At 48.8% G+C, this 11718-nt stretch overlaps 1 protein-coding gene across 3 annotated transcripts; it reads left to right on the top strand.

Moving 5' to 3' along the window:
- Positions 1-119: 119 nt before the first annotated feature.
- Positions 120-11608, top strand: Snrpa (small nuclear ribonucleoprotein polypeptide A). 3 transcript variants are annotated; one of them, XM_020181386.2, is made up of 7 exons: positions 120-254; positions 684-779; positions 4725-4897; positions 7287-7466; positions 8829-9002; positions 9442-9530; positions 11228-11608. In XM_020181386.2, exons 2-7 carry the CDS (start codon positions 707-709, stop codon positions 11385-11387), a joined length of 849 nt encoding a protein of 282 aa, XP_020036975.1. In that variant the 5' UTR covers positions 120-254; positions 684-706; the 3' UTR covers positions 11388-11608. The 3 variants fall into 3 exon arrangements, with proteins under 3 accessions (XP_020036975.1, XP_020036974.1, XP_073913187.1); XM_020181385.2 differs by having other exon boundaries at positions 121-258; XM_074057086.1 differs by lacking the exon at positions 120-254 and adding an exon at positions 338-548.
- The last annotated feature ends 110 nt before the right edge of the window (positions 11609-11718 follow it).

Below are 11718 nucleotides of genomic sequence, written 5' to 3'. Positions count from 1 at the left end.
TTTTTTTTTTTTTTTTTTTGCTAAGGCGGGAATCCCAGTGTCCTTTTGATTGGCAAGTTCCGAGCACAGATACGAGACTTACTCTGATTGGTCGACCTAACGAATTTCCGTGCGAGGATTGGCTTGCAGAAAAGTGAGGCGGGGCCAGGAGAGGAAGCTTTGTAGTCTGGTCAGAGGAACGTAGTTGGTGTCACTTGTGGGAACTGCGGCTCAGTCTGTAAGTTACCTCGGACTCAGGCTGCCATCGGCACCGGGTAGGTGAGTGGGAGTATTTGGCTTTGGGCTTTCCTGTGCCTAGTCTGGGGGTGATTTTTTTCGCTGTGCGACACCATTGTGTCCCAAATTCGTCCCTGCTTTGTTAACTGGCTCTGACATCCGGGTTATTTTCTCCCGGGCTGCCCTTCGGGCGCGTGGGCCAATGGGAATCGTCGCTTGGAACGCTCCGCCTCCTGGGTCACGTGGAGCATCCTGGGACTCGTAGGAAACCTTTTGGTAGTTCCTTCACGCGTGCTGAAGAAGTGGGTCCTACGCACGCTTTGTTGCCCAAGGTGTGCTGTCCTTGCCTAATTCCGGTCTTAACTGGCTTCGTTTTGGGACATCACTGAGCTGAGTCCCTAAGGCAGCGTTGGGACAAAGGATTTGGAGAAACCCAGGGCTAAAGTCACCTTTTTTTCTTCTTTAAGCCCAACCTAAGCCTCTCCCAACCATGGCAGTTCCCGAGACTCGCCCCAACCACACTATTTATATCAACAACCTCAATGAGAAGATCAAGAAGGATGGTGAGTTCTCGGGATGGTCTGGACTCCATTATCTCGCCTGAGCTGGTGCTATTCTACCTCCAGTCAAACTGTTAAGGTAGCCCCGTGCCCTTTGTACGTAGCTGCTTCCTGTTTTCAGTACACCCGTCCTCTTAGACTCGTTCACCTGGCCGCTGTTGGTAATCCTTCAAGGTTTTGGGACCCCCTCTTCCAGGAAGCCTTCCTGCTTGGATTCCCTCTCCTCCATCAAGCCCAGATCACTCTGCTGTTGTCAGGCTGTCACCCCACTGACCCTTGAGAGCAGCAGAAACAGTCTGCCTGGGTTGCTGTGGCATTCTCAGTGATCATCCTACAACGAAGATATATAATAATGATGTTGAACACTGTAACATGGGCTAGTTTATTTTATTTTTTTTTTTTTGGGCTTTTATAATTTTATATGTATTTTTATTGAGAGGGACCTGCTGAGTATCTCAGACTGGCCTTGATTCTCTTGCCTCTTCTGTAGGCTTGGGGGACCACACCTGCCAGGCTGTAAACCTTGAGTATATTTAATTTTTACAACAAGCCAGCAGGAGAATGCTGTTGGTTGGTATTCCTTTTTTTTTTGGTACTGGGTGGTTGAGCTCAGGGTCTTGAACTTGGCTAGGCAGGTATGCTACCATTTGAGCCACTGGCCAGCTCTTTTTGTGGTGGTGGTTTTTGAAATAGAGTTTCACTTTATGCTGTGGCTGGCCTGGGCAGCAGTCCTCCCTATTTGTGCTTTCCCACATAAAGTTGAGAATGACAGGCATGAGCCACCTCATCCAACCATCAGTTGAGATAGAGTATTGCAAACCTTTTGCCTGGGCTCATCTTGAATTGCATTGCCCCAGATCTCCATCTCCACAGCAGCTGGGATTACAGGTTTGATGCTGTATGCGTTATTCCTGTTTCCAAGATTAAGAAAGCGAGACTTGGATCCGGGCAGCCAGTGGCACTGTAATCCTAGCTACTCAGGCAGAGATCAGGAAGGAAGATCTTGGTTCAAAGCCAGCCAGGGCAAATAGTTCTAGAGACCCTATCCCAAAAAAACCCATCTCACACATAAACAGAAGGGCTGATGGAGTGGCCCAAGTTGTTGTCCCAGAGTTCAAACCCCAGTCTCTCTCTCTCTCTCTCTCTCTCTCTCTCTCTCTCTCTCTCTCTCTCACACACACACACACACACACACACACACACACACACACAAACACAAAAGTGAGACTTGGATGATGTAACTTGCTCAAGATCACATAGCAAGGAAAGTCTTCTGGCCTCAGGTATGGGATTCTCCTTAAGAACTCAATTCTTGAACCAGGAATGTTTGGCACACCCTGTAATCTCAGCACTTGGAAGACTGAGACAGGACAATCATAAATTTGAGACCAGTCTGGGCTACATAGCCAGATCCTGTTTCAAAACAAAGCAAAAATAAAGTCAGTTCTTGTCTGGGTGTGTAGCTCAGGGGTAGAATGCATTTCTGAGTTAAGGCCCTGAGTTTGATTCCCCAGCACCAAAACAAAATAAACCCAAAACCCTCAATTCTAGAAATCAGAAAGACTCACAGACTTTCTGAAACTGGGCAAAGTCATGATACCTGTTTCACATAGATATTGTGGGAATCAAAGTAGTCAAATCTTAGCAATGTGCTGCTTTTTTATAGTACCTAGCAATTAGTGAGGGGTGGATAATGTTAGCTCTTATTGCCACCTCAAGAAAATTTTCACAAGGCTGGGCCTGATGATACCTACCTGTAATCCTAGCATTTTGTAGGTTGAGGCAGATGAGTACACAGCAAGACCCTGTCTTGCACTGCTCCCCTCCATCCTACACAGCCTGCAAAAAAAAGAAAGATTGTCAAAAGACCCAAAGGCGCTATTGGGATTAAGTTTATATTACCAATAAAGCTGTTGAAGAAAACAACACAAGGAACATAAGTTCAACATGTGCTTTTAGATTCTGGTGCCTGCCCTGTACTGGGCAGTGCTGTGGGTACATTGCTGACTCAGAGTCCGGTCCTGCCCTGAGACAGTGACAGCTTGAAGTAGCCAGGGCCATAATGGGGGAAGCACTGTCAGAGTGGTTATGCTGGGATTTGGAGCCTAGAAAGACTTGATGAGAGCCTAGAAAGGCTCATTTGCTTGATGGAAAAGGAGACTTTTTCAGTGGTACTGGGGTTTGAACTTGTGGCTTTGCGCCTGTACTCTTACAACTTGAGCCATGTCCCTGGCCCTTTAGAAAAGGAGACATTTTGGAAAATAGTTTCACGTGTTTCTTAGATGGGCCAGCATGCTCAAATAACTAGGGACAAAAGAGCTTGGGGCATTCTGGGGACTACAAGTAGTTTGGTGGACCTAAGGCGTAGAAGCCTGTGAGTCACAGAGAAGCTTCTAGTGAGCAAATGGTCTTGTGAGCCTGGGGAGACATGGGACTTTGTTCAACAACAAAAAAGAAGCAGGTAAGAGAGGAGGCTGGAGAGCGGGGAGAGATCTGGAGTCCAGTCTGACAGGCCTGTGTTTGCCTGTATGGAGCATGGGAACAGACCTGTTTCCAACAATTTTTTTGGGGGGGGGTGGTACTGGGGTTTGAACTCAGGGCCTTATGCTTGCTAGGCATGTGCTTTACCACTTGAGCCTCTGCCAGGACTAGGGGAAATTTTTGCCTAATTGCTTCAAAACCCTTTGAGCTATGTCCACCCCCTCCAACACATTTTCTTCTCATTCACCAAGCAGCTACACCTCCGCTGTCTTCTTTGATAAGGTGTTGGTACCCCTTTCAGGCCTACTTGGTCCTTTTTTGTTTAGCTCGAGCCCTGTTTGCTGTTAAGTGAGGCAGTTTGCTGGGGAGTTGTAGTGGCGCTGGGTTCCGATGGACTCAGGTGTGAACTTGGCTCTGCCATGTCCCTCTCTGCATCCTCAGAAATATACACCCTATACAGTGACAAAGTCTTGTGGGAGCCTCTTTCTATCTTGATGCAATTGGGACAACCCCTTGTAGGGTTGTTGTGAGGATTTAGTGAAGTTGTTTCCATAAGGTACTTCATGGTGTCTTCATCAGTGTTTGTAGAGACAGTTGTATGCTGAGATCTATGGTGGACGTGGGGAGACTACAGTAAACAAATTGGGCATGCTTATGGCTCTTAAGAAGGAGAGGCAGAGCCAGGTGTGGTAGCACATGTGTATAATCCAAGCTACTTCGAGCTTGGTGGAGGCAGAAGATGTTGCATTTGAAGCCAGCCCAAGCAAAATTAGTGAGGCCCTATCTCAAGAACAGCAATACAGACAAAAGGGCTGGGGGTGAGGTTCAAGTGGTAGAGAGCTTGCTTAGGATGTGGGAGGCTCTGGCTCAGTTCCCAGCACTGAAGGAAAAAAAAAGAGTAAACTTATGGAGTCAGGAGTTGGAAATGTCACAAAGTGAAGGCCTGCCAGGGAAAGGAGAGGGGGAACATGTAGGCATGGCCGTCGGAGGAGCCTCTTGGGAAATGGTAGCATTTCTGCTGAGACCTGGGTGTAGAAGGAGGTGGCAGCCATGTGAACATTAAAAGGGAGTTCCAGGTAGGGAGGGCAAAGCTTGTAGCAGAATTGGGGTATTGGGCTTGGGTGGCTGGAGACACAGCAATGAAAAGATGTGTTTATGTTCTGTTCTTGAGCACTTCCTGTGCACCCTTTGCATGAAGGCACTCACGTTCTCACGCAGCAGCTCTGTGGGTCAGGTGTCATGGCTGTACACATCTTGCAGAAGAGTGTGCTCGAGCACTTGTGGTTCTTGGCCTCTGCAGTTATTGTGGGGTCTTGAGCGATTATTGACCTGTGGTACTCTGGGTGCTCTGTCAGTGAGCAGGTGGCCTCTCAGCTGGGCTGCACTTCCTCTGAAAATAGGAGCTCAAGTCCCAGGACGTGATGCCAACGGCTCTGGTCATGGTGGGTCTTCTCTTCCTGATTGCAGAGCTGAAAAAGTCCCTGTACGCCATCTTCTCCCAGTTTGGCCAGATCCTGGATATTCTGGTGTCCCGGAGCCTGAAGATGAGGGGCCAGGCTTTTGTCATCTTTAAGGAAGTGAGCAGTGCTACCAACGCCTTGCGCTCCATGCAGGGTTTTCCGTTCTATGACAAGCCCATGGTGAGCATTGTGATGTGGAGGGTGAGTGTGTGTATGTGTGTGTGTTGCAGGAGACTGAATGGGCCTACATCTCGTGTCCCCTGTGGTCTAGTTCCCTAAGGATGGTACTTTCTTGCTGTTCCTTTGCACTACTGTTCCTCATATTGGGGGTGTGGAGACATGCAGCGATTAAGGAATCCCCCAGACCTGCTCTTTCAGACCCACATCCTGTTGGGAAAGGACAGAGAAGTAGAGGCCAAGATGGGGAGACACAGGCAGAGGGGTCGGGGCCAGGATAAGGGAGCTGGAGGAGTTTAGGGGAGGCATCTCACCCACTTTAGGGGTTCGGGCAGCTCTAGATGAGGTGAAACTTGAAGGAGAAGAGTTAGCTGGCGGAGGAGAGACAGAAAGTAAGTAGAGGGACCATGGGGATTAAGGTCCAGAAATAACCAAGAGTATGTGTAATCGAGGAAGCCAGTCAGTCAAACTCATTTTGCTGGAAGTAGTGGAGAGGACATGACTTTTGAGACCACTCCAGATGTTAGATTGAGGAGCTGGAGTTGTCCTGAAAGTAAACTTGATCTTAGAGTGGTGGGGAGCTGTGGAAGGACTTAAGGAGATGTCTCTGGCTATTGGGTAGAATATATTAAAGGAGGGGGACTTCGGGTCTAGTTGCTAAGGTGAAGCTGGCTTAGGTTCCCACATGGCAGGGAGTGGGTCTGGACTAAGGCAAGGCAATGAGATGAGAGGCTAGGGTGGATTGTAGATGTTCCGGGGGCCAAGTGGACTTCAAGGGGTGAGCTGCAGTCTGTGGGAGGTGAGGGGTGGCCCAAAGTCTGCCCTAAACTAGAATTCCTGGCCTATCTCTGACCAGCGGCTTTGGTTCTGTATTTGAGCCTTTTCCTTCACTGCCTCAATCAGTTTTTGAGTTTGTCTCCCTAAACCACTTCCCTGGGGGCAGTGACAACAAATCTCAGGCAGGTCACCTCCATGCAGAGGCGGATCACAGAGGCAGTGCATCCCAGAACAGCTGGGCTGCCTGTAGCCTTTATCTGGAGAGGATAGAGCATTGACTGTTTCCTGTTGTCACCTGTAAGTATGGGAGCCTGGCATTGCCACATCTTCCCATTGCCTTTCTCAAGCTCTTGGAATTGACTTTTGAAAGTTTGAAACTGTAAATTTTACATTACTTCCCTCCCCTAGATCACTACTTGGAGCACATCAAGCACTCTGGCATGTGTGAATTTTGTCAGAACTCTCCACTCTACCTTCAAAACATATCTACTGACTGCCTGCTTCTTGCTCCTCCCTGCTATTGTCCTGGTTCTAGCCACCACCTTTCCTTGGCAGGACAGTGGCAGTGACCTGCTCACTGGGTGTCCTGCTTTATTTCCTGCTGCCAACAGGCTGTGTTCCACACCACAGCCTCAGAGCTTCTCTCAAGACATGAGTGAGAGTCATCACTCCTGCTCATACCTCATGGCTTTCAGCTTCCTAGGAAAAGACAGGGTTCCTGTTCCCTATAGTCCTTGTGGCCTTGCCTTCTGCCTCCCTCTCATCCCCTCATATTTCTGGAACATGCCATGTAGGCCTTAACTCTTTTCATGGCTGTTCCGTTGCTGTTAGGCTCTTTCTCCAGATTATCCTTGGGGTTGGTCCCCACTTCTTTTGTGTCTCTGCACAAATGTCATCTTGGTGAGGTCTTTCCTGGCCACTCCCATCTGTTTTAAAAATACCACTCCTCAGTACTTTATGTCTTAACTCCTTTTTTTTTTTTTTTTTTTTTTTTTTTTGCAGTATTGGGGTTTGAACTCAGGGCCTACATCTTGAGCCTCTCCACCAGCCCTTTTTTATGATGGTTGTTTTCCAGATTGGGTGTCTCTAACTGTTTGCCTGAGCTGGCTTCAAACCACGATCCTCAATTACTGACATGAGCCTCTGGTGCCTGGCATTCAACTCTTTTCTAATCTTTACTTTCCTTCTCTTGCTGAGTAAACTCCATTGAGTAGGGCTTTTGTCTAATAATCTCCTTGCTGTGCTCCTAGAGCCTAGAACAGGCCTGGATGACTGAAAAGGATGAGTTTTACCTTGTCAGGTGACCAGAACACCCCTGCCACTGATCCAGCCGCCCTGTATAGTGCCTCTGTCCTGGCTTTTTCTTCTCAGGCTCAGCCTTTGGAATGATCCTCAGGGCTGTGTCATCGTCCCTTAGGAATACAAACCATGCTCTTACCGTGTACAAAGTCTGGTTTGTTCCTAGCACTTAAATTCCTTCTAAATGAGAAATAATCACATTTTACAGATGAGGAAATTGTAGCCCAGCGATTTCTGTGTTTCTTAGCAAGCTCTTGGTAAAGTCTGATTTTGAACCCACTCATTGCCCTTGACCTTCCTGCTCTCTGTTTGGCAGCGTATCCAATATGCCAAGACAGACTCGGACATCATTGCCAAGATGAAGGGCACCTTTGTAGAGCGGGACCGCAAGCGGGAGAAGAGGAAGCCCAAGAGCCAGGAGACCCCATCTGCCAAGAAGGCCGTGCAGGGCGGGGCGGCTGCCCCTGTGGTGGGAGCTGTCCAGGGGCCTGTTCCGGTAAGCCAGGGCACAGAGACTTGTCCCTCTCACTACCAGGCAGCCTTCAGCCACATGGCCTGGCACAGGAGCCAGGTGGAAATAGGTCTTCCTCTGGGGATTCACACCTCACCCTTTCATTTCCTTACAGAGATTGTGTTTCTGTTTTGGAGAGAACCTGGATGGCATTGTCTCTGCTGTGCTTGCTCTGCTTGACTGTTTCTGAAAGTCTGTTTCTGTATTTGTTGCCTGGTTTCTCTCCTTGACCTTGGTTTTTAAGTCAATGTATAAAATCATTTTTTGTGGTACTGGGACTTGAACTACATTTGCGAGGCAGGTGCTCTACTTCTAGAGCCATTATGTCAGCCCTAAAATTCAGAATCTGCTAATTAATTGTTAGGATTAATAAGTGAACTTAGTTTACAAAGGTTGCTGGATATAAGGTCAATATGAAAAAAATAGTTGTTTTCACATGTTATAAGCAAGTAAACTCCACACTGGGAACTTGCAAGTGGCAGTAAATCCAACAAGTATGTAAAACCACCAGGCGTAGTGATTCTTCCCTGTAATCAGGAGGCAAACTGGGAGGATCGTGGTTTGATGCCAGTCCAGGCAAGATAGTGAGACCCCATCTTGACAAACAAGCCAGGTGTAGTGGTGTGCATGCCTGTCATCCCAGCTACATGGGAGGCAGAAGTAGGAGGATTGTAGTTCAGGCTGGCCTGAGCAGAAAAACACAAGACCCTACCTGAAAGATAACTAAAACAGGGCAGGGGGTGTGGCTAAAGTGATAGAGCAGCTACCTAGCAAGTGGAAGGTTCTGAGTTCAAACTTCAGTACCATCATCAAAAAAAAAATGTAAAAACACTATAGTGAAACAAACTGTAGACCATTATGGGGAGAAATCGGAGGCTGTGTATTGGGTGACTCAGTTCAGTACGGTAAGGAGGTGGGGGTCTCCCCACACTGACCTAAGGTTGATTAGTGAACACAGATGCATTAACATACAATAAGAGTCCTGGTGGACACTTCCTGGCTGAAGACTCATTCTGAAACTTGAGCAATCAAGATGACCTGCTATTATCATTTGGATAGGAAGATGGACTGGTGGAGCAGAATGAAGAGTCCAGACACAGCCACATGTGTTACTTTTTTGAGACAGGGTCTAGCTATGTAACCCAGGCTGGCCTTGCACAGGCAATCCTCCTGCCTCAGTTTCAGGAGTGCTGGGGTTACAGGTGTGTGCCCCGTGCTTGGCTAAGTCTGAGTCTCTTATGTCTCACCTTTGGGTTTCTGCTAATGGCCTCTGCTCCTCTGGCCCCTGTGGGCACTGTGCCCTCGCCTCCCAGCCCAGCATGTTAGCCATGCCATCTCTCTCCGCAGGGTATGCCGCCAATGACTCAGGCACCTCGCATCATGCACCACATGCCAGGCCAGCCTCCTTACATGCCGCCTCCTGGCATGATCCCGCCGCCAGGCCTTGCACCCGGCCAGATCCCCCCGGGAGCCATGCCTCCTCAGCAGCTCATGCCAGGGCAGATGCCACCTGCCCAGCCTGTAAGTATCTGATCTTCTTCCCACAGGCCTCACGTGATAGAAGGGGAGCAGTGGGAGGTGGTCTGGGGAGCCCTCCCCACAGGTGATGTTGGACTCAATCTCCCTGAGTGATGAAATGTAGCAGAGGAGTCGGTGGGCCCATGTTTGGTGGAGGTCTGAAGTTCAGGGTGAAGCTGGAGCAGGGGCCAGCGTCTAGAGTCTTCCTATGATTTACTGAGCTCCAGCTTGTGCGCCAGGCCCCACACTGCCCTCTAGAGATACAGCAGCAACCAATTGGAAAAACTTACGTCTGGTCTACAGCTGATGGGGGCAGAGTATGGGTGGACAGGCAACACTTACGTCAGGTGAAAGTTCTAGAAATACTCCAGTTGGGGGTAGGGGCTACTAGCAGGACCCACAACTAGATTGAGTACTCACAGGTTCTTCTTCCTCCCGACAGCTTTCTGAGAATCCACCCAATCACATCCTGTTCCTCACCAACCTGCCCGAAGAGACAAACGAGCTCATGCTGTCCATGCTTTTCAACCAGTAAGTGGCCTGTGGCTGGGCTGGGGTTGGAAAGTGGTGGCCAGAAGGTCTCACCACAGGCGCAGGTCTCAGTTCTGCTTTTGGAGCCCTGAGTCAGCTCAGGCTCACTAGTAGGAGCCAACCAAGACTGAAGGTGTGAAAGGGGGATGAGGAAGCCGAGGCTGGGCCTATGGCGTAGGGGAGAGGTGGTGATGATGAGCCAGGAGGGATCATCGTGGCCAGGGAATGCTAGCCTCGATCAGCCTTTGGGGAGGTGGTGGTGAGCAGATTCCAGGCTCTGAAACGGAGAAATGCAGCACAAGGTGTGTGTAAAACAGCAAGACGTCATTAAGCATTGGCTTTGCTCGGTATGGGAGGTGGAGATACAGGAACCCTCGGGCCCTGCTGATGGGATGGAGACCAGTGTGGCCATTGTGTACGGAATTGAGTGCAGTGGGGTGAGCTCATCTGGTGGTTCTGCTACTGATCACACATCTTGTAGAGATTGACACCTGTTCCAAAGGACTGGGAGAGGTATCCGTCACAGTGTTTATGGTAGGGCATAGAAGGCAGCCTTCGAGAAGGGACAGGTTAAATGCCAGTACTTGCCATGTGATATATAGTGCAGTAGTTTGAAGAAACAGAAAAAAGAAACCTGACCTAGGCGCTGGTTACTCATGTCTGTAATCCTAGGTAGTTAGGAGGCAGAGATCAAAAGGATCATGGTTTGAAGCCAACTCCAGGCAAATAGTTCCCAAGAACCTATCTCGGAAAATACCCAACACAAAAAACAGGATCGGCAGAATGATACAAGTGGTAGAGCGCCTGCTTAGCAAGCGTGAGGTCTTGAATTCGAACACCGGCACCACCAAGAAAAAAGAAAAGAACAACTTGGATTTTTTTTTTTTTTTTTCTGGGACAGGGTCTCACTATGTAGCTCAGGATGGCTTCAGACTCCCTATGTAGTAGTCCAGGCTGATCTTGAACTTCTGCCTCAGCCTCTGGAGTACTGGGATTATAGGTGTGCACCACCATGCCTGGCTTGAATTGTTCTTTATTATGACAGTGCTAAGGGGAAAATTTGAATGAAAACAGGAAAACGGTACCACTTGCATACCTTGTCCACCAAACAATACGCATTTTGTGAGAATATTGATAAAAGATGCTGAAGAAACATTCAGAGGGTTGTCTAATGGAAAAGGCAGTGAGGAATGAGGAGGGCAATAAGCAGCTCTTCATAGGAGTGAGGACTGCTGTTTCTGAAGGTGAGTAGTGATGGGGAAAGGCGGGATTTCAGGATTCTGGTGGTCTAGGCTGTGGTTGCATTGTTTAAGATTTTCATTAAATAGTATGTTTACAGTAGAGTTTCTCAGCTTAGCATTTGGGCTGTATTTTTTTTTTTTTTTTTTGTGGTACTGGGGTTTGAACTTTGGTCCTACACCTTGAGCCACTCCACCAGCCCTTTTTGTGATGGGTTTTTCAAGATAGGTTCTCTCGAACTATTTGCCCTGGCTGTCTTTGAACCTGGATCTTCCTCATCTCTGCCTCCTGAGTAGCTAGGGTTATAGGCATGAGCCCCTGGCACCTGGTTCTCGTAATCTTTTGTTATGAGGGCCTATCCTGTAGCATATTGAGTGTCATCTGTAGCCTCTGTAGAGGGGGAATGTTCTGGGAAGTGCTGAGTTGGGTTCCTGAGTTCTGTCTTTCCCTTCTCACAGGTTCCCTGGCTTCAAGGAGGTCCGTCTGGTCCCTGGGCGGCATGATATTGCCTTTGTGGAGTTTGACAATGAGGTACAGGCAGGGGCAGCTCGCGATGCCCTGCAGGGCTTTAAGATCACCCAGAACAATGCCATGAAGATCTCCTTTGCCAAGAAGTAGCACCTTTCCCCAACCCCCGGGACTGCCCCAGTCCCCATTCTGGGGCCACCCTCCCCCCTTGGCTCAGTCCCTGAAGGTAAGTCCCCCTTGGGGGCTTCTCAGAGCCGTGTGTGAGTGCGTGGTCGCCACACAGCATTGTACCCAGAGTCTGTCCCCAGACATTGCACCTGGCGCTGTTAGGCTGGAATTAAAGTGGTTTTTTAAGGTTTGGTTTTTCACAACCATTTGTCTGTTCTGTTTTCTTGCCTTTCATGGTTCCCTTCCCTTCACATCAGGATATCCTGGGCTTTTAGATTTCTTGAAATTTTGGGGGACACAACTTTGGGAAAAC

The sequence above is a fragment of the Castor canadensis genome, chromosome 16, assembly GCF_047511655.1.
Source record: "Castor canadensis chromosome 16, mCasCan1.hap1v2, whole genome shotgun sequence".
NCBI classification, from domain to species: domain Eukaryota; kingdom Metazoa; phylum Chordata; class Mammalia; order Rodentia; family Castoridae; genus Castor; species Castor canadensis.
Note: the sequence above shows the minus strand (reverse complement) of the source record. Positions and strands in the feature narration are given on the sequence as shown.